The 26,794-nt window shown below is 37.9% G+C and overlaps 2 protein-coding genes across 2 annotated transcripts; both read right to left on the bottom strand.

Annotated features, from left to right (window-relative positions):
* Positions 1-1,560: 1,560 nt before the first annotated feature.
* Positions 1,561-2,072, bottom strand: LOC147429692 (germin-like protein 3-8). Its single transcript, XM_086495523.1, has 2 exons — positions 1,948-2,072; positions 1,561-1,800 (listed from the first exon to the last, which is right to left on the bottom strand). Exons 1-2 carry the CDS (start codon positions 2,023-2,025, stop codon positions 1,633-1,635), a joined length of 246 nt encoding a protein of 81 aa, XP_086351649.1. The 5' UTR covers positions 2,026-2,072; the 3' UTR covers positions 1,561-1,632.
* Positions 2,073-14,041: 11,969 nt separating this feature from the next.
* On the bottom strand, positions 14,042-26,346 carry LOC147429691 (germin-like protein 1-3). Its single transcript, XM_086495522.1, has 2 exons — positions 26,017-26,346; positions 14,042-14,237 (listed from the first exon to the last, which is right to left on the bottom strand). The coding sequence occupies exons 1-2, from the start codon at positions 26,292-26,294 to the stop codon at positions 14,096-14,098; spliced, it is 420 nt and encodes a 139-aa protein (XP_086351648.1). The 5' UTR covers positions 26,295-26,346; the 3' UTR covers positions 14,042-14,095.
* Positions 26,347-26,794: the final 448 nt, after the last annotated feature.

Genomic DNA, 26,794 nt, shown 5'->3' with positions numbered 1-26,794 from the left:
GAGATGGACTTTCCTTGCTTATTGAAGCCAAAGACAACAAAGATGGATTTTCCTCATTAAGCGAGCCAACAAAGATTAGCCAATCCTCACAAAGAGTATCCCCAAGAGATGATTAGAGAGTGTAGAACCAAACAAAGAGATCGGATGCTTATGAATTTGTCTTACGTTTAGTGTTGCGCATTAAGATGAATGCACTTTTTTGTTCGCTATTTGTGTCTTCTGAAGGGAGGTGTCTGTTAGGACCAAGATTTGTGGAACCTTCAACATATTTTTTTGGCTTTGTATTTGGGTATTGGTCCCTGTAAAACATGGGGGATTTTGAACGTTTGTGGGTTGTCTTGATGCCCTGACTCGGTTTGTGAGCAGGGCTTTATCTTGTATTTTTTTGGTTTGCTTGATACATTATCACTCACTATTGTGAGTTCTGCAAAAAAAAAAAGAAAAAGAAAAGAAGATAGATGCCCTTTTTTATGTAATCCTTTTTGGATTGAAATATCTCACTCACAGAGTGTGTAGTGTGTGAGTATTGCAAAAAAAAAAGATACCTTATTCCTTGCTATAGCTATTTCGATCTAAAACACCCCCCAATGTCGTTGCCATGCCTAGACTTTCCAAGGGATCAAGAAATAACTCCTATTGTTTCTACACGATCAAGATTTTGAGCTCCATAAGTCTGCAATAGATTTTTGCAAAAAAGAAGCTTAAAATCAAAAGCCTTAAACCCTTATATGATATTTTCAGGTACCAAGATTGGTTTGAGCAAGGCCAAGTCGTTCATTAATACAAACAAAAATAAACAATTTCATCTATATAAATTTAGAAAGTAATTATTGACACAAAAGGTGAGAAACATCTAAGTAATGCCCACAACTAAAAGTAATATAAGTGCTCCCTTGAAAAGCTTACTGGCTGCATGCAAGTGCGCCCCCAAGCTTCGGGAAGCGCACGTGTGCACACACACAAGCACACATGGACACAAATACACACATTCATCAAGATCTTGATTGGTCCCTTACAAGAGGTTATGTTCTCCAAAAGCATCCCTTATTAGAAAATTCTAGTGCAAAAACTAAGCTCAAAACAAGGTGATTAAGGGAGAGATCAACCAAGAGTTAATGAAATTAGGAGATACTAATTACACACAGCTTTGATAGCACTTATTGATTAGTGTGAAAACTAGAGTTGTGAGCAATATCACCTTTTTCTAATGCTATATTGTCTAGGTTGAGCTAAACTAAACTAATGCTATGTTGTCTACCTTGAACTAAACTAAAAAATTATGTACTTATGGTCAATATTAGAGAGTTTTGTCTCATAAAGATCTTGAGGTTTCAGAGTTGCAATCTGGATAATTGTAATCTAGGTCCTAAACTGGTTCTTATGATACAATAACAATGGTGCATGTTAATGAGAAAGCTTTAGATTCAATTAATCATTGGCTAACCCATTCCATGGATGATACCAATCCAATGTGGTTCCTAAATCATTGGCTAATACATTCCATGGATGATACAATAAATCATTGGTTAACATATTCCATGGATGATGCCAATCCAATGTGGTTCCTAAATCTACTTAAAATAGTACAGTTGAATAATATTAATCCTTTTTAGCATTACAGTAGAGATACATTTATAAATCTATGGTTATGTCTTTTCCCGGTGTGCAAGTAGCTGCCAACTTTAATTCATGGCTATACTCGAAGAGACTACTCTCAATATTGTGCACCACATCCATATCTTGGTTGATTGACGTTGCAAGGGCACGCTTGGGCAACTTGAAAAGAGCATTCCCAGAAATCTGAATACATCACAACAATTTGTATTTGATGTGGTTAGTGTGATTTTCATAAATACATAAAAAAAACAAGTACCCAATGGGCATGCAGTATGTATGTGTCTGAGTATGCAACTAAATGAGAGAGCATTGAAAAGGAAAAGACAGTACCAGTGTTCCCGGATTTTGACTGTTGAGAGCCGAAATGAAAAATGCAGTTTCAGCTCCAACATTGAGCTCAAAGTGCATCAACCCTCTTGGAAAAATGGTCACATCTCCTGGCTTTAGGATATCAATGTGTGCTTTGCCTATGCAAGCAAGAAAAATCTTTACTTTGTAAATCTTTCATTATAAGAAGAGGCATCTAGAATAATAGCTAGACCAATTTCTTTCTTCTTTAATAATTTTCAATCAACTAAAAGACATCCTTGCTTATGAGATCACCCATTAGGCACAATTAGAAATTTTCTCATGTAGGAAAACGGAGTCTTTCTCAGTGCTTTTCATACAATGCATAACATCATGAGCTTATGCTCGAGAGGCACCACATACCTAGCTAGGTACAATTGGGGATAGGGGACCGCCGGCTCCCCCAATAGGCCGGCGATCCCTTGCCCCCAATTGTACCTAACTAGGTATGCGGTGCCTCCCTCACAGAAGCTCATGATGTTGAGGTAAGTCACAATTGTGAGAATTTGTCCAAAACTTCTTGTGAGGCAGCAGGTTTCTACATGGAGTGACCCATTTTTCATGTTTTGGTTAGTGTATCATTCACAAAGGTCATATTTGAAGATGCAAGAGATATTTGCCAAGAGCAAGAATGCATCTTCCCTATCTAGAGCAAGGCAAACAAAGACACTATAGGTGTATAACATTGTTTCCTCAAGCACGTCTAGTTTAAAAAAATAGCATAGGTGGTGTTTATAAGTTTTGCAATGACATTTTTACCAACGTTTTTTGATGGCCAATCATATTTGTACTAAGAAAACTTTTAAATATCCCCTCAATTGAAGGTCCCTAGAAACCTCATCTTTTATATAATATAATAAGAAGAAAGTATATTATCAACATGGGATCCCTCATAAGGTGGTTTATGATAATATAATATAATAATATAATAAGAAGAAAGTAAATTATCAACATGGGATCCCTCATAAGATGGCATGGGCTAAGACAAGAAGCTAAGAAAAAAAAATAGGATTGAAGTATGTCTGAAGGAAATGTCATTCACATGTAATAATAATTCCTTCTATATATTATCTCCATTGGGATAATATGGAGTGATTTAGCTACCATGCTACTAATATAAGACATGATTATTTCTTTGGTTGCTTTTGACTAATGTAAGACACTAAAAAAGTTTTCCAAAATGTTTTATAGACATCAACATGCGCAAGGATCATGCTTAGTCTAGTATATCATAGGTCTTCTTAGAGAATTACATAAGAGAGATATTAAAACACGGTGAGAGGCACGAAGGCCTGCTAAATTAAGAGGGAGGATAAAATTTATTGGGAGTAAATTTAAATGAGTACTTGCAATCACATGAAGTTTTTGTTGTGGTTTAATATAAAGTTATATTATTTACTATACATACATAATTACAAATGGGTTATATATTAGGAAAAGATTACTTAAATAATAAGGTGAAAGGTGCACATTACACATTATCATTTGAAAACAAAACAAAATAAAATATACATAATCACGAACGGTTTATATGTTAGAAAAGGCTCCACTTAAACAATAAAGTGAAAGGTGCACATTGCACATTATCATTTGAAAACAAAACAAAATTAAAAAAATTAAAATAAAATAAAAAATAAAAAACACTTTGAAAAATCAAAACAAAAGAATATTTTAATGCTTCCATAAGAAAAGATAGATTTAATAAGCATATAAAATAATAAAACAATTTAATGAAATGAATCTTCGTGAAGTTCTTAAATGAAAGGACTCTTTACGAATCAAAATATTTAAAAAAAATATTGAATCAATACTTCACATCATGGATCAAACTCCTATGAATACACTCTTTAATCATTTGTTCTGAAAAGCCTTTTTCAGAAATAGCATTTTAAAGGACATGCTTTCTTTCTCTTCAAGGCTTTTTAAGGCTCTCTTGAAGGACACATGTCAAACAATTAGAATTGAACGACCTTCACCCATATGGATACTCAGGAATTTAGCATACAAACAAGGTGAGGAGTCACAATGGCCTGCAGAAGGTAAGGGGTGGGGAAGATTTATTGAAAGTAGGTCTTAATCAATGCTGCAATTGAATTGTTTTAATATAAAGTGTATTGGCTACATACACATATAATCACAAACTAGCGATTCCAAACCGACCTAGCAATCAGTCTGATCCCCACCACTGCCTTAGATGATGGATTATGGATATGGAAAATGTATTTTCCTTTCGTCCACACACAAATGCACACACATCTACATAGAGGTGAAATGGTCAACAAATAATGAGATTGAAATTTGTGTAGATGTAAAAAGAAAAGGGGAGTTTTTTAATGACCTTCAAAATGAAAAAAGTGGAGTCACCCTAGCTGACACTTGGGTTCTCAGCATTTTTTCCAAGCTCCATAAAGTAGTAGTAGGGTAAAAGACCTAATAAGTGGATGGGTCCCTAAATAAGGCCCACCTCACCCCCAATAAATAAAGTTGTGGCGCTCCAAAAGACGTACAACCATGGTTGTGTACTTGGTTTACTTTAGTTGAGGCGTCATTATTCCATAAGTCAGGTCACGAGTTTGGATGTTGTCGTCGATTTGTACTTCTTTTGGCACAGAGTGAGTCTTGCAAACAGGGACCCTTTTTTTACACGGGGAGACACAAACACCTATCGCATTTCTTGCACACTAAGCAAATGTGTTCAACAATTCTTTTTCGGCTTGGCCACCTCCCAATCTACATGCACTACCATTGCAACCTGAGAATCTCGCACGATAGTGTGAAATTTAGGTTTGACATTTTTGTTGTCCTTAGATCACATTGGCATTCTAAAAAGAAATTAAAAAAAAAACAGCAAAATAAAGAGATTCCATTACAAACTAAAAAGTAGATTTAATAAACATAGATAATAATAAATTAATTTTTTTAAAGAGGTTCTTAAATATAAAATATTCTTTTAAACTTGAGATATAGAGATATCTCAAATCATGGGATCAAACTTCTATAAATGCCCTCCCTAATGTCTTTTTGTTTAAGGACTTTTTTAGCAAGCTAACAATATATTTTTTATAGCAATTCGAGCACTCCCGCCCAATCAAATACAAAGGTGCACCTTTGGGAATCACTCATCCACAATCGAACCCATAACCTGAGTCATAGAGATCGAATGCTCAACCAACTAAGCTAGCTCCTATCGGCAATCGATAATATTTTAATGCCTTCATAAGAAAAGATAGGTTTGGCTAAATAAGATTAAGTTTGGGCTGTCATGATCAACGATATGATAGAAGCAGCTAAACTTGGCTCGAAGGGTGGAAAGTGGAGAGGGGTGGAGGTTCATGACAAACTGTTAGCCTCGGCGTGGTCTACTTTAAGAATGGGGGGCAGCTCAGGAGAATTGGTAAGAAAATGCAATAGAGCAGCAGGAGTCTTAAGGTGGGGGAAAGAAGCCAGATACTTCAAGAACTCCATCCTACATTGGTCCCCCTAGCTCTCCAAAGTTTTAGATCCGCCACAAACTCCCTATTGGATTGAGACACCCAGGAAGCTGAATAATAAGGGTCTGAACCAACTTGAGCACTTTTGGGACAGTGGCAACAAGAGTTGGAAAACTATTGACCTTATGGTTACTTAGTACCAACTTAATAGCGTGGAGGTCTTGCTTGTCCACAAAGTGATGAAAGAGCTGGACAATTTAGTGATGCTAATCTGTGATTTGAAGCTAGACTGGAATGCCTGGAAATGGCCTGTAATCAGTCTCTTGTGGAAACCCCATACTAAAAGCATCTATCAGGCAATGATGCAAAAGAAGAATTGGTCTAGCCCCCTTGACAAGATATGGAAAAAGCAATGGTCGGAGGAAAGGTGAGAGCATGTAATGGAGAACATATGGAAGCCAAAGGTTCCGCAGTACATGAAGGTTTTCTTATGGAAGGTTATTTGGGATGCTCTATCGAAGGGGATGAAGATTCAGGAGAGAGGGATTGGGTCAGATCGATGCTTGGGGTGCAGAGTAGCTAGTGAAGATCTGGCCCGCCTATTCATGGACTGCCCAGCTATCAAAGGCCTCATAGGGAAAGTATGCAAGTGGGTCCAGAGAACATGGAAAATTAGTTTTTTCAAGACTGACCTATTCCTTGGAGGATGGACTGCCCAGCTATCAAAGGCCTCGCAGGGAAAGTATGCAAGTGGGTCCAGAGAACATGGAAAATTAGTTTTTTCAAGACTGACCTATTCCTTGGAGGTAAAAATTCAGGTAGTCCTGCACTCCTCGTCAACACTCAGATCGTCAGATACTTCTTCTTTCATAATGTATGGCAGACAAGGAACCGCCTTGTGTTTGAAGGAGGTTATGAGGTGGCAAGCTTCGCAGAAATTATACAAGAAAGCAAAGTGCTAATATGGGCACTCGGGCGCAAGCATCACTCAGAGGATTGGTCTAGGACTACTTGTGCCTTGTTGTCAGCAAATAGAATGCCTAGGATGGGGACAAATCTTGGCCATCGGTAAATAAAAGATCTCAGAATGACAAGAGTATGGACCTTGTGTATCAAGGATGTGGAGGCGGGTTCGTAGGGGTGGCTGCCCTGATAGCCGATGTAATTATGATCCCTGGAGGTTGTCATGGCTTAACATGAGCATGACAAAACCTTGTAAATTTTTGGGCTGCTCAATATAATTCATGCACAATTGTGAGTTTTGAAAAAAAAAAGATAGGTTTAATAAACATAAGAAATTAAAAAACAATTTCATAAAATGTCCTTTTAGGAGGTACTTAAATGAAAATATTCCTTCACAAATCAAAATATTGCAATATTTCACATCATGGGATCAAACTTCCATGCATGCACTTCTTTTTTAAGCAGTCCAAGTAAACAAAGACAAAAAGAAAAAAAAAGTTGAGAGCTTTAAATGAAGGACCAAATTGCAAATTGGAAAGATCCATTTATAATTTAAAAGAAAAATATGAACTTTCTTTTTCAACCCAAGAGGACACATGTCCACCATCAGCAACCTCTACATCAATGGCTCAAAAATTGCACCATTTCTCCACCACCCCCCGGTGGCCTTCTTCATGCCAAAAAAATAGAGCTTTCATATTGTAATTGAGACTATACTTGTAAAATATTCATCTAAGGCCATGTATTGATTGATCACTTTGGGGCATGGTGTATGGCGCAAAAGGTAACTGTAACTTTATCTTTTTAGCAATACCTCCACCACCAAGTATTTTTAGTATCAATTATTTAGTTAATTTTAAGCATTGCCTTTCAAGTGGCAATGGAACTGTGGTAACTCACATCCAAAGAGTAGTTTACCACAAGCATAGCAGTATGGCTAAAGGATTTCTGCCCCCAAAAAAAAGGATTCAAGAACCTAACCTTTCTTTTGAAATCATAAAAGAGTGGTTAGGTACTCTAAGTTTTAAACAAGAAGGTAATTTTCTGTTTTGAAGTCATAAAAGAGTGGTTATGTACTATAAGATCTAAACAAGAAGGTAGTTTTTAAAGTACAAAAGAAGAAAACTTGTGGCATGTTCTCGGATTACATATGTGCCTAAAGATGTGCTTCTACTGCATCTGCAAAAGCTCTGTTTTAGGGCAAGAACAAGATATTAAGTCGTCTTTTAGATACTATGAACATAAGGTTTGAGATTGTTAGGATACAATTTTTACCCACTTCTCAAGATACTCCTTTCATTATCCATACAATATGATCACCTTGTCAACTCTTGATACGAGAAGGACTTGTCAGTATTGTGAGAACCCCATCTTAACATTTCAAATAGATAATCTTGGGACCACTTTATGGTTAGAAAATAAGGTAGAATCAAATTCTTTTAAAGGGAATGTGACGTGACATGATAGATTGAATGTGGAGCTAAATGACAATGGATGGAAAATTTAATTGTGTAATAATATACATGCTTACAATATAGTTTCAATACAAAGATGTGCATTTTACATGAATAGATAACATATTGTCATAGGAGGTAATGACTAGTATGTGACCCTCGAGTATACATGCAAGAGGCAACAAATATTCCTTTAATACCAAGCTTGGTAGGTTCTCACACATTACATAGGATTTTCTAGCCCTTATTCAATGGATTTAAGTTCTTTGTTGCTATAGAAGAGAACACACACACACACACACACACACACACACACACACACACAAAGATTAATATTTATATTCTCCTCCTCCTCCTCCTCCCTTCTCTTTGTTTAATTGGATAGTTCTCTGGGTTGGTGATAGTTGCTTAATTTTCTCTCCCTCCCCAATGCCCAAAAAAACTTTAAATACTAAATTCCTTCATATTCTGAAGGTTTTCTTACTTTCTAATTAAAAATTTAGAGGTAACGTTTCAAAATTTGTAGGTGCCATTACACTTTTTTCTTGAGCTTTTCTCCCAATTCATGAAGTCTCCAACTTTTGGTGTTCGGCATACAATAGAAGTCGCTTCTTGTTAAGCAGCATGCTACACACACACACACACACACACACACACACACACACACACACACACACACACACACACACATACACAAAGAGAGAGAGAGAGAGAGAGAGAGAGAGAGAGAGAGAGAGAGAGAGAGAGAGAGAGAGTATAGTTGTCTAAGAAAAAAGAGAGCTACACAAGGCCTGCTATCTCCATGATGACGGAGAATTTAACTTTAATTAGCTCAAAGGAGCTGCTGCACATTTTTTGTCAAGATGGAAGATGATCATACCTATGTGTACCACGTCTGAGAGATGCAGCTGGCCATGGAAGTGAAGAAGATGTGTAGTGTCATTGCCACCCAATGAGCCCATCTTGTGAGGAGTACCATCACCACTTGGTTGCACTCACATCGAGATGGTATGCTAAAGATGGATAGTTTCAAGCCTTTAGAAGATGTGAAAAGAAGCATAGCTCATGTTTGCTCATTGGATGACTTATACATTAGACTCGACATTCTCGAGTCCATGGGATTGGCCCCTAACTTGATGTAGAAAGAGATGAAGAATGGTTTATGGACATCAAAGCATGTTGCTGGGCCACTAGCCTTCAATGGATCATCTCCATACACATCCCACATTCACGCAAACCAACACTTCAAGAAAGCATTAATGTGTTAGGCATCTTGCAAGGTATAGATGAGGGATAATCTCCCTCTCCCTCTTCACCATCATCATTAGATGTTGGATCAATGACACCTTCAAAAAATAATGCATAAGACATTGAAACACCTTCCTCTCCCTACTAAAAATCTAAAAAGGGCTAGGTTTAGTGCAATCCCACCTAGAAATGTATTTGAGTGTACGCTTACTGTAATCATATGTAGGTTTTCCAAGTTTTTTGGGAAAAGTATTGTGTATTTAAGTGCTAAAAAGAAACCTACGTTTAATGTGATCCAACCTGCAAAATAAAACCTTCAAATATAGTAAATTTGACTCTAAAATTTCTTATACGTAGGTTTTCCATGTTTTGGGGAGAAAGTATTGTGTATCTCAGTGCATCTCAGTGCTGAAAAAAAGCCTACATTCAGTGTAATCTAACCTACAAATATAGTAAATTTGCCTCTAAAAATTCTCATATATAGGTTTTCCAAGTTTTTGGGAGAAAGTATTGTGTATGTGAATGCTAAAAAAAAAACCTACATTCAGTCTAATCTAACCTACAAATTTTGAGATTTACCTCTAAAGAATAGATTTGAAGGTAAGAACTCTTACAAAGTTTAGAAAAATTTAGTGTTAAAACCATCAAATACAATAAATTTGCCTCTAAAAATTCCCATAGGTAGTTTTTCCATAATTTTGAAAAAAGCATTGTGTACCTGAGTGCTCGAAGAAAATCTAAGTTTAATGTAAATATAGTAAATTTGCCTCCTTGGAAAGTGACCTCAAAGAGCAAGAACCCCTAAGAATGGGAGTGCCAAGGGCCACATAAGTGCATTCTAAAAAGCTACATTTAAATATGGTGTACATGTTGACCAAAACATTTTTCAAACAAAAAGGTTTTTTTTAAAGAGCCCTTGAATAGCCATTTTAGTTTTCTCATGTCAAATACTTGCATGATGCCATATGCCTTTGAGATATAAGGATACACCATTGTATCCATACACAAGCCCTCACCTTGCCTCATGTGAAAACTACTTAGAGCTTCCTTGCCCTCACCATTCTCCTTCCATACATATGTGGCATCCTAAACTACAAACATTGATACATGGAAAAAAGCACTCTATATCCAAGTGCTAAAAATAAAACCTAGATTAAGTGTAATCCCACCTACAAATTTTGAGGTTTACTTCTAAATTCTCGTTTTGTAGTTGAGAAAACACACAAAGCTCAAAGAAATTAGTAGGGATGAATTACATATCAAAGGGGAGGCATATAATCATCATACATGCAATTTGAGGAATTCAAATATAAAAACTTTCAAATATAGTAAATTTGTCTTTACAATTCTATTATATGTAGGTGTTTTAAATTTCAATTTTTTGTGAAATTCTCTAAGAGCCCTTGATCGCAACCTCCAAATTTAGTAAGAACCTTCAAATTTAAAGGCAAATCCCCAGATTTCATAGACAAATTTTAGGAAGACCTTCAAATATAATTTTCTCACATGTAAGTTTTTCAAGTTTCTGAAACAGAGCAATATGTATCTGAGTACTCGAAAAAAGGCTAGGTCTAGTGTAATCCCACCTACAACTTTTAAATTATAGATTTGAAGGTGAGGAAACCCATGAAGTTTATTGAATCTTAGTGTAAAAACACTCAAATAGACAAAATCTCAAGACTCATCTATAGATTTTCTAAGCTTTTGGGAAAAAGCACTATGTATCGAAGTGCTAAAAAAACTTAGGTTTGGTGTAATTCCACCTATAGATCTGGATTTATCTCTAAATTCTAATTTCAAGGTGAGAATGCTTAACAAAGGTTTAGTGTAATCCCACCCACAAATTTTAAGATTTACCTTAAAATTCTAATTTGAAATTGAGAACACCTACAAAGTTCAAAAAAATTTAGCACAAATTTTCTTTTTAACATAGTCAACAGTTTACTGTGCCTTCTTTCGGTGTCAACTTGCAATTGCTCACCACCCATCCTACATTTTTTCCATGTCCTAGATTCGTTATCTTGGGCTTACTCGATTTTGTTTGTCATTGGCTATGGGACCAATTGCATCCTCTCTCTATCTCTCTCTCTCTCTCTCTGCCAAAGTACTCACTATTTTCTCTCTTGCCATTAAATCCCCACATATTCTGTCATTCTCTCTCACCACTGAGTAAGACTCTCTCTCTCTCTCTCTCTCTCTCTCAAACACACACACACATACACACACATACAGGATGCGGACAATTGTGATCTCACATTATCTCTCTCATTCTCTCTCTCTCTCTCTCTCTCTCTCTCTCTCTCCCCCCACACACACACACACACATAGAGTCTACGGACAATTGTGATCTCACATTCTCTCTCTCTCTCTCTCTCTCTCTCTCTCTCTCTCTCTCACACACACACACACACACACACACACACACACACACACGTGCGTAGACAACGACCAACTATGATATCATGTTCTCTCTCACAGACACATTCACACACACACAAAGAGTGAGCACTCTAGCTACTCTCTCTCTCTCTCTCTCTCTCTCTCTCTCTCACACACACACACACACACACACACACACACACACACACACACGCACAAACAAACTTGGGTGTACGCATAGGCTCGCTCAGCTAGATTGGACTCTCTCTTACACACCACCAAGAATGCCCAGTCCCACTGTAGGTTAAGATTCGAGTCTTATGCGCACACATAGCCAACGGCCAATTGCGTTTCTTCTTCTTCTCCTCCTTCTCTCTCTCTCTCTCTCTCTCTCTCTCTCTCACACACACACACACACACACACACAGAGTAACACATGAACACCACATACACACATCATGGATGCGAATGCATGCACGAGCAGCTTGCAGGTGGAGATTGGACTGATAACTACAAGCACTGAGGTCGTCAGGCTACAGGTTATTTCATGGAGTTTCCAACGTGGACATTTGTGCAAGCTCCAATGGATGGCACGTGGAAGGCCTCTCCTTGCTTGAAAAATTTAAGCTCTATTATATATGTATAGATTTACTTTAAGATTATTTTGATCAAGAAAATTCTTTTGGCACTCTCTTTGAGACCTCTCTCTCTCTCTCTCTCTCTCTCTCTCTCTCTCTCTCTCACACACACACACACACACACACACACACACATGCCCTTCCATTTTGGTGCTATTCGAGACCTGCAAGCATTGAGATCGTCAGGCTGCACGTTATATCGTGGAGTTCAAAACATGGATATTTGTGTAAGCTGCAATGGATGACATGTGAAAGGCCTCTCCTTGCTTGAAAAATTTAAGCTTCATTATATATGTATAGGTTTACTTTAAAATTATTTCGATCAAGAAAAAAAATTAACACTCTTTGAGACCTCTCTCTCTCTCTCTCTCTCACACACACACACACACACACACCCTTTCATTTTGAGGCTATTTGAGATCATAGTTAGTCTATTAATTGGGATTTAGTATATTAATCAAAAAATCATAGTTAGATTCCAAGTTCACCTTGAAATAAATCGGCAAAATTTTGCTAGTGTATATACGAACAATTTCTTAAATACTAAAAATTTATGGCCATTTAGCCACCCTTCAATTAAGGAAAAGTAAAGTTGGAAAAGTAGAGTCAAATCTTTTTCTTATACTTTGAAAGGGTAAAAATAGAAGGCCTCATAAAAGTTTCACAAGTTCCTAGATTCCAAGCTTTAAAGAAATGGGACATTTTGTAAGGTTTCATTTGAATTGAAGTAGTGAGTGACACTTGGAGGGTCTCTCCTTCTTTGAAAATTTTAAGCTTCATAATATATACTATAGAAGTATAAACTATGTAAATTTGTTGGCAATCTTTTTTTTTTTTTGAGAGAAGTTGAATTTGATTATAAATGAACAGAAAGGAAAGTTACATTGAACCCACAGGAAGGGGGAGGGTTCACCCTTTGAGATAGCTCAGGGATTTATAGCATCTCTCATGAGTCGTCCTTAGTAAAGGGTTGGATTTTGGGTGCATCTTTAGACCATTGGATAAAGCTTGTGGATTAGCACCACATGGCAACCATATTTCTGGACTACATAAGCACTCCTTAGTAGAGGGTTAGTAAAGGGTTGGATTTTGGGTGCATCTCTAGACCATTGGATAAAGCTTGTGGATTAGCATCACATGACAAGCTAATGATAATTTTTGTTTTTTATTATTTCTTTCCAGCCTTTGTGAGAGGGTGTTGACATTTGTGTATTTCTCTCTTTAAAGAGGGTCATACTTTTGGAGTATATTGTAATCTTAATATTTCATATATATATATATATATATATATTTATTTATTTATTTATATATATTTATTTATGTAAACGTAGTATTTTATTGTGATACCACATGTTTTAAAGTACTAGTGTCACTTTCTATTTTCTCTCTCACCAAAAAACCTATTATTATCAAATTCTTCTCTTCTCATTAACCTTGTGTAGGCCATAGTGAATTTTCACTTAACCAATGTTGGAAAAAAACCGGGGTCTAGTGTATTTTAACCGAATGAAATTATAAAGTCCCAGTTAGATTTTGAGCTCGCCTTTAAGAAAACCGACAAATTTACACAAGTTTTAGTGTAACTAACGGGAAAAGCTTCAAATTTTGACATGAAAACTGAGAGAATTTCAAGTTTCCCCTTATTTTGATCAGTTAGAAAATTTATTTTTCTAGCCTTGTAAATTATAACAATATAATAACAACTTAAACGCATCTATTACTATTGCCTAGCTATATGCTCAAACAATAGCCTACTCGTCCAAATCCAGGACTTTGAAAGCACAATTTACAAATACTTCATTGCACTTGTATGTTTTGCCTAGACTCAAACTATAGCTTGCTCGTCAAAATCCAAGACCTTGGAAGCAAAAATACTTCATTACTTTGCTAATATGATAAGAATTTTCTTATTACACTCACTCTCATGCAACCTTATTCATTTTTTCCTCTCTCTCTCTCTCTCTCCTGAAATATTCCTTGTTTGTGCTAATTCAATGTGAAGACATTATATACTCCACTAACCTGCCGTATCCACAAAACCAACTTGCAGCGGTCCACCACTAATAAGAGTGAGCATCTCAGCAGCCCGAGGGTGGGTGTGTGGTAGGTTTACACCGCAAGGCTTCATTTTGAAATGCACATAAGTAATTCCTTGTCCACTGTTTACCATAATTGAGAAAAACATCTTTCTATATCCGAAAAGCTCTCTCTCTCTCTCTCTCTCTCTCTCTCTCTCTCACACACACACACACACACACACACACACACACATTTGTATGCACTAGGTCCTTAGAACACACACAAGGCACTGAGTGAACATATGACTTTCAAACCCCAATGTGACAATAAGGTCCTACCAGGGAAACTTGGCATGGTAGGAATGAGCCCTTGTATTGGACACTCAAATCGAGCTCATTAACTTATCGGGAAATTAACTCATCATCCCTGATCTTCTTCATGCTAAGATCTTCCCTCCCCCCCTCTCAGTCTCATTTGAAGCAGACATGCAAGCCACCTTAGATCATGGTGATGATGATAAATTTTCTCGCTTGCCATATAAGAATGAGGGGTGAGCCCCCATTGGAGCTCACTTAGCCCTTTTTTACGTTGCATTTTTCTCTGTGTGTTTACCACCGCTACGTAAGGAGTAATTAGTGTCAACATGACTAAGAACAAGGGAAAGAAAGTAGAGGAGGAACCAACTCCATCAAGGGTAGTCTGGTTCTTCTATTTTGATTGTACATTTCAAGGAAGAGTAACTTTTTCTTCTAAGACATACATAAAAGCGGTACCCTCTTGTGCAGTAATGTGTGTGTATGGTTACACAATGGGAAAAAAAAAACCTATGGGTAAGGTCAAATTGTTTGCTTTTTTGGAGATCGTGTTGATAGGCGTAGATAAGATTGGTTTATTGTTGTCGTTTTCTATTCACCACACCCCAAGCAGGTAGTTGTCACCCTATGTAGTGGCATCTAGTCAGGTATGGTCCTTGACTAGTGATGGGCTTCCCTTTTGGGGCCGAATCTCGATGCATATTTAATACTGTAAGGATGGCTGACCAAATGTATCATGCTTATATAAATTTTGTATTTGATAAGCTCCCCTTCTAGAGGAAGCAATGTGTATTTTTTGACTTGGACTTCCCCTATAAGATATTGGCTTATGTTTTGAATCTTTGTTTTTTTAGCATATGAAGGCTTGGTCCTTACTCATGAGCATATGAGGGCTTGTCATGATTGATGGTACAAGGGAACCTATGTTGTTTTGGAATGAATGTGCATGGAGTGGTAATCACCACAACATGGCGATAATTATGTTTTTAGTACTAACCTTCAATTGTAGGTTTTGGTGCATGCAATTTGGCGGACTTAGCTTATTGGTTTTGATCTTATCGCATTGTAATATGTTTTGGTATATGCCCCATGTGGCACAAATAATGTATTCTTTTGCTATGATAAATGTAGAAGATGGCTCATGAGAAGGATACCACTTTTAGGACGGGCATTTTTGCTCTCGTACTCTATGGTTTTTTGGTATCTCTTGCCTTAGTCATTGTTTTGGCAAACATATGCCTCTGCTGAATTTGGTATACCTTAGCTTTGCTTACACGGTTTTGCAGGTCATGCCTTCTTAGGCACAAAAAAGAAAGATGAGTTCCTGGATGGTATCATGCGATTTAAGGATAAGTATGTCCATAGTTTTTGGGTGTCTTCAAGACACTGACAAGGAGTAAATTGTGCATGAGAGTGCCTTACCAGAGAGGTCTTTCATCATTTGTTATTCCATAGGATGGTGTTTCATTCTATTAGAAGTCTGGATACATGATGGCTCATGTTTTATCAAGTTTTGACCATACAACCTTTAGGCAATGTATACATAAGTATGACTCATGAGTTTGTAATTATATCCTTAGGGGAATTTTTTTATCTATTGCTTTGATTGTGGTATACTTATTGCCCCAAGCTTTTCCTCCTATGTCACTAAGCCAAATGGTAATATTGATCGCTACAAGGCAAGGCTCGTTGCGAAAGGTTATGCTCAACAAAAGCACATTGATTATGAAGAAAAATCTGCTCCCACTTATCATATGACTACTCTTTGTTTCATTTATGCATTCCGAAGTTACTTTGGATGGGATGTACACCAATCGAACATTAAAACCGCCTTCTTGAATGGTGACTTGTATGAGGAAGTGTATGTAATGCAACCTAATGGTTTTGTCAAGAAAGGCCAAGAAAAGGAAGTGTACATATGTATTAAAGCATCGTATGGTTTAACGCAATCTTGTCGTGCTTGGTATAAGAAAATGGATAATCATTTGACTACACGTGGCTTTCAAAATGGTCCAACTGAGATCGCTTTGTATGTAAAACGTGCGGATGATGTATATATTATCAATGTTATGTATATAGATGACTTACTGCTCACTGGTCCAAATGAGACATGTATTGTTGAATTTAAGATTGATTTGAATGCCACATTTTAGACATCAAATTTGGGGCTTTCTCATCATTATTCAATGTAAGCAGTGTGATGAGGGTATTGCTTTGTGTTAGACAAGGTGCAAACTTTACTAAGCGGATTAAAACTTGATAATTGCAAACCAATTGACAATCCTGTGGAAACATGTTTAAAGGTAAGTTTACATGATACTGGAGACCCTACAGATGTTATGTTACCATCTACCATATAGTTGTTGTTGCCTTATTTATGTATGCATTAGAAGGCTGGATATTCACTTTACAGTCTCACAACTGAGCATATTTATGCATAGCCTAGGGTCTAAGCATTAGCAAACAATCAAGAGGATCTTTCACTACTTGAGTGACACTAAAAGCATTAGCAAGCAATGAAGAGGCAATAGACATCTTGGGTTGATTTATCCCAAGGGGAATCATTGCTGCCACATTTACATGCTATTTTTGACTATGACTAGGTTGCTTGCTATGACACACAAGTGTTCATGAGTGGTTTTTGTTTCATGCTTGGCAATTCATGCATATCATGGTTGAGCAAGAAGCAACCTAATGTGGCAACCTCTAGTTAGGAGACTGAGTACATGGCAGCTTTCACAGATACGGTTGACTGTGTGTGGTTTAGATGCCTTATGTCTGATTTGGAGGTTGCTTGCACTTGTCATCTACACTACCAATCAAAGCGCATTTGCACTTGCAAGGAATCCAATCTTTCATGCTCACACAAAGCACATTGAGGTGCATTCTTACTACATCAGGGAGAGAGTCTCAACTGGAGAGATCAGCTTGACTTATGTGCCAACACAAGACAACCTTGGAGATCTCTTGACAAGGGTATTCCTTAGTGAGAAGTCCAAAGCTTTTCACAAGCTCTGGGCTTACTTTCCTTTGTGGACTAATCATGTCCTTCGGGCATGGCACTCCCCTATATGTGCCACCTTTCATTCACCATATCATTCTCGAGGGTGTTTGTTACCATGTATATGATAGTGATGTGTGGAGCACATTTAATTAGAATCGTTAAGACACTTAAGACACTTTTTTCCCTCAATAGGAGGTTTTTTCCCCTGGATGAGTTCCTGGATGGTATCATGGGATTTAGGGATTTCATGGTAGCAAGAATTGAACGCTATTGCTTTTGAAAAGGAAGCAAATTTTTTAGGGCCTACCAGCTCTAAAGTTGCTTTTAAATTTAAAGTTTTTTGAAAGCATCATGTGGTTTATATGTTGCAAGACTAGATACGGCATTGAAGTGCATCCATATTGATCCTTGAATCTAGTATAGGAGAACTCAAACACAATATACATGTGCATGACAATTGGAATTTACTTCTAACCAAGCAAGGTTCTTAGGATACTTGTGCTATTTTGGAGTTGCTTCAAGACATAAAATACTCGCAACTTTAACATGTATGCAATGGTCGTTGGATTCTCTATGGTTCCAAGAAATCTTACACCAAGTTGCTTCAAGACCAAGCATACAATTACGTGTATCGACATTGATTTTCAATCATAAAACAATGGAGGGTGGTTGCTTGATTGCCAAGTTCCTGGATGGTATCATGGGATTTAAGGATAAGTATGTCCATAGTTTTTGGGTGTCTTCAAGACACTGACAAGGAGTAAATTGTGCATGAGAGTGCCTTACCAGAGAGGTCTTTCATCATTTGTTATTCCATAGGATGGTGTTTCATTCTATTAGAAGTCTGGATACATGATGGCTCATGTTTTATCAAGTTTTGACCATACAACCTTTAGGCAATGTATACATAAGTATGACTCATGAGTTTGTAATTATATCCTTAGGGGAATTTTTTTATCTATTGCTTTGATTGTGGTATACTTATTGCCCCAAGCTTTTCCTCCTATGTCACTAAGCCAAATGGTAATATTGATCGCTACAAGGCAAGGCTCGTTGCGAAAGGTTATGCTCAACAAAAGCACATTGATTATGAAGAAAAATCTGCTCCCACTTATCATATGACTACTCTTTGTTTCATTTATGCATTCCGAAGTTACTTTGGATGGGATGTACACCAATCGAACATTAAAACCGCCTTCTTGAATGGTGACTTGTATGAGGAAGTGTATGTAATGCAACCTAATGGTTTTGTCAAGAAAGGCCAAGAAAAGGAAGTGTACATATGTATTAAAGCATCGTATGGTTTAACGCAATCTTGTCGTGCTTGGTATAAGAAAATGGATAATCATTTGACTACACGTGGCTTTCAAAATGGTCCAACTGAGATCGCTTTGTATGTAAAACGTGCGGATGATGTATATATTATCAATGTTATGTATATAGATGACTTACTGCTCACTGGTCCAAATGAGACATGTATTGTTGAATTTAAGATTGATTTGAATGCCACATCTTAGACATCAAATTTGGGGCTTTCTCATCATTATTCAATGTAAGCAGTGTGATGAGGGTATTGCTTTGTGTTAGACAAGGTGCAAACTTTACTAAGCGGATTAAAACTTGATAATTGCAAACCAATTGACAATCCTGTGGAAACATGTTTAAAGGTAAGTTTACATGATACTGGAGACCCTACAGATGTTATGTTACCATCTACCATATAGTTGTTGTTGCCTTATTTACGTATGCATTAGAAGGCTGGATATTCACTTTACAGTCTCACAACTGAGCATATTTATGCATAGCCTAGGGTCTAAGCATTAGCAAACAATCAAGAGGATCTTTCACTACTTGAGTGACACTAAAAGCATTAGCAAGCAATGAAGAGGCAATAGACATCTTGGGTTGATTTATCCCAAGGGGGAATCATTGCTGCCACATTTACATGCTATTTTTGACTATGACTAGGTTGCTTGCTATGACACACAAGTGTTCATGAGTGGTTTTTGTTTCATGCTTGGCAATTCATGCATATCATGGTTGAGCAAGAAGCAACCTAATGTGGCAACCTCTAGTTAGGAGACTGAGTACATGGCAGCTTTCACAGATACGGTTGACTGTGTGTGGTTTAGATGCCTTATGTCTGATTTGGAGGTTGCTTGCACTTGTCATCTACACTACCAATCAAAGCGCATTTGCACTTGCAAGGAATCCAATCTTTCATGCTCACACAAAGCACATTGAGGTGCATTCTTACTACATCAGGGAGAGAGTCTCAACTGGAGAGATCAGCTTGACTTATGTGCCAACACAAGACAACCTTGGAGATCTCTTGACAAGGGTATTCCTTAGTGAGAAGTCCAAAGCTTTTCACAAGCTCTGGGCTTACTTTCCTTTGTGGACTAATCATGTCCTTCGGGCATGGCACTCCCCTATATGTGCCACCTTTCATTCACCACATCATTCTCGAGGGTGTTTGTTACCATGTATATGATAGTGATGTGTGGAGCACATTTAATTAGAATCGTTAAGACACTTTTTTCCCTCAATAGGAGGTTTTTTCCCCTGGATGAGTTCCTGGATGGTATCATGGGATTTAGGGATTTCATGGTAGCAAGAATTGAACGCTATTGCTTTTGAAAAGGAAGCAAATTTTTTAGGGCCTACCAGCTCTAAAGTTGCTTTTAAATTTAAAGTTTTTTGAAAGCATCATGTGGTTTATATGTTGCAAGACTAGATACGGCATTGAAGTGCATCCATATTGATCCTTGAATCTAGTATAGGAGAACTCAAACACAATATACATGTGCATGACAATTGGAATTTACTTCTAACCAAGCAAGGTTCTTAGGATACTTGTGCTATTTTGGAGTTGCTTCAAGACATAAAATACTCGCAACTTTAACATGTATGCAATGGTCGTTGGATTCTCTATGGTTCCAAGAAATCTTACACCAAGTTGCTTCAAGACCAAGCATACAATTACGTGTATCGACATTGATTTTCAATCATAAAACAATGGAGGGTGGTTGCTTGATTGCCAAGTTCCTGGATGGTATCATGGGATTTAAGGATAAGTATGTCCATAGTTTTTGGGTGTCTTCAAGACACTGACAAGGAGTAAATTGTGCATGAGAGTGCCTTACCAGAGAGGTCTTTCATCATTTGTTATTCCATAGGATGGTGTTTCATTCTATTAGAAGTCTGGATACATGATGGCTCATGTTTTATCAAGTTTTGACCATACAACCTTTAGGCAATGTATACATAAGTATGACTCATGAGTTTGTAATTATATCCTTAGGGGAATTTTTTTATCTATTGCTTTGATTGTGGTATACTTATTGCCCCAAGCTTTTCCTCCTATGTCACTAAGCCAAATGGTAATATTGATCGCTACAAGGCAAGGCTCGTTGCGAAAGGTTATGCTCAACAAAAGCACATTGATTATGAAGAAAAATCTGCTCCCACTTATCATATGACTACTCTTTGTTTCATTTATGCATTCCGAAGTTACTTTGGATGGGATGTACACCAATCGAACATTAAAACCGCCTTCTTGAATGGTGACTTGTATGAGGAAGTGTATGTAATGCAACCTAATGGTTTTGTCAAGAAAGGCCAAGAAAAGGAAGTGTACATATGTATTAAAGCATCGTATGGTTTAACGCAATCTTGTCGTGCTTGGTATAAGAAAATGGATAATCATTTGACTACACGTGGCTTTCAAAATGGTCCAACTGAGATCGCTTTGTATGTAAAACGTGCGGATGATGTATATATTATCAATGTTATGTATATAGATGACTTACTGCTCACTGGTCCAAATGAGACATGTATTGTTGAATTTAAGATTGATTTGAATGCCACATCTTAGACATCAAATTTGGGGCTTTCTCATCATTATTCAATGTAAGCAGTGTGATGAGGGTATTGCTTTGTGTTAGACAAGGTGCAAACTTTACTAAGCGGATTAAAACTTGATAATTGCAAACCAATTGACAATCCTGTGGAAACATGTTTAAAGGTAAGTTTACATGATACTGGAGACCCTACAGATGTTATGTTACCATCTACCATATAGTTGTTGTTGCCTTATTTACGTATGCATTAGAAGGCTGGATATTCACTTTACAGTCTCACAACTGAGCATATTTATGCATAGCCTAGGGTCTAAGCATTAGCAAACAATCAAGAGGATCTTTCACTACTTGAGTGACACTAAAAGCATTAGCAAGCAATGAAGAGGCAATAGACATCTTGGGTTGATTTATCCCAAGGGGGAATCATTGCTGCCACATTTACATGCTATTTTTGACTATGACTAGGTTGCTTGCTATGACACACAAGTGTTCATGAGTGGTTTTTGTTTCATGCTTGGCAATTCATGCATATCATGGTTGAGCAAGAAGCAACCTAATGTGGCAACCTCTAGTTAGGAGACTGAGTACATGGCAGCTTTCACAGATACGGTTGACTGTGTGTGGTTTAGATGCCTTATGTCTGATTTGGAGGTTGCTTGCACTTGTCATCTACACTACCAATCAAAGCGCATTTGCACTTGCAAGGAATCCAATCTTTCATGCTCACACAAAGCACATTGAGGTGCATTCTTACTACATCAGGGAGAGAGTCTCAACTGGAGAGATCAGCTTGACTTATGTGCCAACACAAGACAACCTTGGAGATCTCTTGACAAGGGTATTCCTTAGTGAGAAGTCCAAAGCTTTTCACAAGCTCTGGGCTTACTTTCCTTTGTGGACTAATCATGTCCTTCGGGCATGGCACTCCCCTATATGTGCCACCTTTCATTCACCACATCATTCTCGAGGGTGTTTGTTACCATGTATATGATAGTGATGTGTGGAGCACATTTAATTAGAATCGTTAAGACACTTTTTTCCCTCAATAGGAGGTTTTTTCCCCTGTGCTTTGCATATACACCCATCACTCTAGGGCTATCTTATCTTGTATTTACACACTAAGTAATATATTCTATGTTGTGTGCCCTGAGCTTCTTCTCCATCTCCAAGTTGTGTGTGCATTCCTACAACCCTACTCTAGACAACAAGTTTACATGCTCTTTTGTTGACGCATCAATGTAATTCTTGGTATCAGTCACAAATATCAAACATCGTTAAACACAACCCTTAATGGCACGATAAACTTGCATGCGACTTATTATGGGAATTGTATCTCCACTAACTTTAGCTTGAATTCAATATTTCTTGCATTTTTGCTTGAACTCCACCATCTTTTTCTAAGAGTAGAGGGCCGAATCTACCAAACCATTCCATGGCATGCCAATAATCACATTTGATCCATCAAGGTCAACGATTCAAAAAGTGCCATGGTAAGAGTATCCTTGAAGTTGAAACTTAAGTTTTTGCTTGGACTCCACCATCATTTTCTAAGAGTAGAGTGCTAAATCTACCAAATCATTCCATGGCATGCTAATAATCACATCTAATCCATCAAGGTCAACAATTCAAAAAGTGCCATGGTAAGATTATCCTTGAAGTTGAAACTTAAGTTTTTCGATGTAGGATACTACAATCTTTATTGAACCACCATCATCGAGAAGGACAAATTGGTGAAGCTCCAAGGGTATTTCCATGTTCTCATGCTACAATCCAAGCTCTTTAGCTAGTTTCCATGAGATGAAATTTTCATTATCAGGAAGAGAGATAGATCATTTCCCTTCAAATTGATCCCAAAATTTTAAAGGTTTGTGTTTGTCATGTATGTGTCTAGTGTTGCCTACCACGTCTCCTATGTAATTGGCTATGTTTGTTGGCTTCAACTTGTCATTAGAGGCATTGTTATGTCCTTTGTTGGGACATTGCTTTGCTGTGTGACCGACTTGCCACAATTTGAGACACTTTCCCTCTTTCATCTATTGTTGCTTTCCTTCTTCAAGAAACTACTTTCTTTGAGGATATAAGATAGAGAAAAACTGAGGATTATTTGCTGTTGTATAAGTTTTTACCTTCTTTGAATTGGGAGGTTGTCTTTGTTGTTGATGTTGTATTTCATTAGACAACTAATTTTGTCTTTGGTGTTGATTTTGTTCTTCTTTAGGAGATGAATTTTCTTTACTCATTCGTCTCTTTTTACCTTTCTTGTGAAGGAAGACTTCACAATTATGCTCCATTTCCCATGTCTCGACTTGGACAGTTTGCTCCTTGAGATTAAATCAAGAATAATGATTAAGAGCGATGTGAAGCTTAAAGTGAAAACCTCTTTGAAACTTGCATAATGTTTCAAAGTTGCCAATCTTTTTGACATGTTGGGTTTTAAGATGCAGCTTCAAAAATCTTTTCGTGTAATCTTCATGTGAAGCAGCCTTCCTTTGCCACAAGCGATCCACTCCATCTTCATATCTTGTGTTTTTAAATTTTCACTGAAGAGACGTTTCTCTCTTCAAACTCTTCACACCCCAATCCCATACTAAAGAGGTTGGTCCTCTTCTTGGATAGCCTTCAGGAATCTCCAATGTGCGAGACTTGCAACTTTGGCTCAAATCCCTTCTTCAAGAAGCTCAGTCTTGTGAATCCAAGAATCTTCCCTTCCAAAATGTAAAGTCACAATGTTTAAGTATTTCCATCCCATTTAAGCAATTGTGATCAAATATCAAATTGCTAGTAAGTTGTAGTCCCTATTGACATGACACATGACACTTCTCCTTGCCCCAACTTTACACTTAGAAACAATTCCAAATGTTGAGAGTAAGGTGGTTGTCAACCACTACAGAATGATCATTCACATGTGCACAAAACACGATGAAAGTACACCATTCTCGCTTGCATCCTTAGAGATAAAGGTGTTGCCACTATTGCAAACTCATCAAGTTGACCCACAACCACTTTCAAATGGTCAGCAATAAGGAAACAAGTAAAAAAGAAGGGGTTTTGAGGTGTATGTGTATACCCTAAGATTGTGGAGACCTGTTAAAGCCCATTAACAAAAGTGCAAGTCCGCGCCTAATGCCATGAGCCCATTATCCAACCTTGAAACCATTCAAGCCTATTGCTTCTTAACAACATGAAATCCACCTCTATCATCTTCCAAGCTTTATTAATTGCACTCGTTTTCTCTTACACCCATGACCATCCCTTCCTACTTGGCTTGCTACAACAAGCCTTAGTGGCAAAACTTCAAAGGTCATGCATCCCCTAATGTTGGACATGTGTACCTCAAGTAGGCTGCAAACTATTAAAAGGCTAAAGCTAAAGACGACCATTTCTTGTTTGGCAATGTTGGGTCTTCAATTTGACAACTACCTTCAAGGTTCCATTTACTTCTTCAATTTTGTCATCTATTGGCTTTAGTTTAGAGCTAGGGTCTTCAATTTGAGAGCTACCTTCAAGGTTCCACTTACTTCTTTAAATTTTCATTTGTTGCCTTTGGTTTAGGCACAATGATATTTTCGAGTGCTTCTCCTATATGGCACTAGAAAACGTCCTTGGTTTAGAGTTAGGGGTCTAGAATTCGAGAGCTCCCTTCAAGGTTCCATTTACTTCTTTAATTTTGTTATCATCTGTCTTTAGTTTAGAGCTAGGAGTCTTCAATTTGAGACTATCTTCAAGGTTCCATTTACTTCTTTAGTTTTCTCATCAACTTCCTCTATTTTAGTGCTAGATCACATAGGTTGTTCTACAGCTCTTTTGCCTAGTCTTCCAATTATCGATCTTTATAATTATTGGGTCAAATGGTGGTATACAAGTGGTGAAACACACGAATAAGCAATGATGATGTAGGGGGCATCTTAACCATCCTAGTGATCATCATTTCAATGCACATCTAAAGCTGAATCAAAATGCTACAATGAGCCCCAATGCATTTACACCTCATCGTAGGTTTTAGCATGCATCTAAAGTCTTTGGAAAATCACCTTGTTTCTCTAGTAACCCCAAAGCTAACTTCAAACCTCTAGTTATGGCTAGGCCCAACTCACAAACTACTCTTGAACTCCTCATTGTTTTAGCACCATTATAAGGTCATTAGACATGTGAATAAATAGAAGACACAACTATGTTAGAACGTTGTGGAAAGTGAGAGATTGCACGATGAAAATGGGGAAGGTTTAGAGCAACTACGGTTGCCGACAACAAGAGAAAGAAAAAGGCCACAACTTAACATGCTTGACTCAAAGAGAAGTAGCACGCTAGAAAGGCCAATATTAGGGACACTCCTTGTTCTTCCCATTAGTTTGGTCACCATGGGCAATTGAGCCTTTGTCTATAGCACCCACACAGATGTCCTTTCTTAAGGAATGCTTCTTAGCGGTGAAATAACTTAAGGGTATGTGCTACCAAAAAGTTAGTCTCATGCCCTTAGAGAAATCCTCTCATCCTTCTTCTTCTTCTTCTTCTTCTTCTTGAGTATGAGGTTGAGTTCAAAGCTTGTCCAATAGGCCTTTCAGGTCTCTTGGAATTGTTCTTATGATGTTGGAAGTAATTTTCTTCTTCTTCTCTTTCCATCTCTTAAAGGCCTCCAGGGAAGGTATTAGGCTCTCTCTCTCTCTCTCTCTCTCTCTCTCTCTCTCTCTCTCTCTCTCTCTCTCTCACACACACACACACACAGATGATAGAGACATACCCCATAGCTGGGAAGAGTGTGGGAGAAAGGGCAGCGCGTACTCCACCGGGGCCTCGTGTGACATCACCATTCAGAAGGACATTCTTGAAAATGAAGCCGTTGGAGGAGAGAGAGTAGTCATCAATGCCGTTGGGATTGAAGAGGAGCTCTTCAATGCGGTCCTTCAAGGGAATGTCCTGCAGAGGGTCGGGATCTGCGGCATCACTCAACAACAGCGTCCATCTCAACACCAGCGCGCAGCTTATCAAGAGCAGCAACTGTGTTGTGTGAGCGCCCATCTCTCTCTCTCTCTCTCTCTCCACCCACCCACCCACACACACACACACACACACACACGCACAGCAATAGCTTGTCTATACACACACGCACGCACAGCAACAGCTTGTCTATACACACACGCACGCACAGCAACAGCTTGTGTATTAAAGCCCCTCTCCAACTCTGTGTGCTCGCAGCCTCGCTCTCTCTGCCTACAAAGCAAACGCGTCTAGGCCGGCCGGCACCTCGAGTTAATACATCTTACACCAATTGAGGCTTTGAACCTTTTCACTCACCATGAAAATGCAACTTGGGGCTTTGAAGGTTGAACCCACCATACTCACCATGAGTGCTATACTCAGCATGAGTGCTGGTTAAACTACTTTTGTTTTTATTTGTTAAGCTAATCCATCAACCACTCACCACTTGTGTTAGCACAATCCTTCATAGGAATATAAACAAGTGATGAAATCATGAGGTCCATGGAGTAGCATGCCAGGGTTTACATACACTAGCCTGC

This window comes from Adiantum capillus-veneris, chromosome 22 (genome assembly GCF_014529385.1).
Source record: "Adiantum capillus-veneris isolate H3 chromosome 22, ASM1452938v2, whole genome shotgun sequence".
NCBI classification, from domain to species: Eukaryota; Viridiplantae; Streptophyta; class Polypodiopsida; order Polypodiales; family Pteridaceae; genus Adiantum; species Adiantum capillus-veneris.
This window is presented reverse-complemented; position numbering and strand designations above follow the sequence as displayed.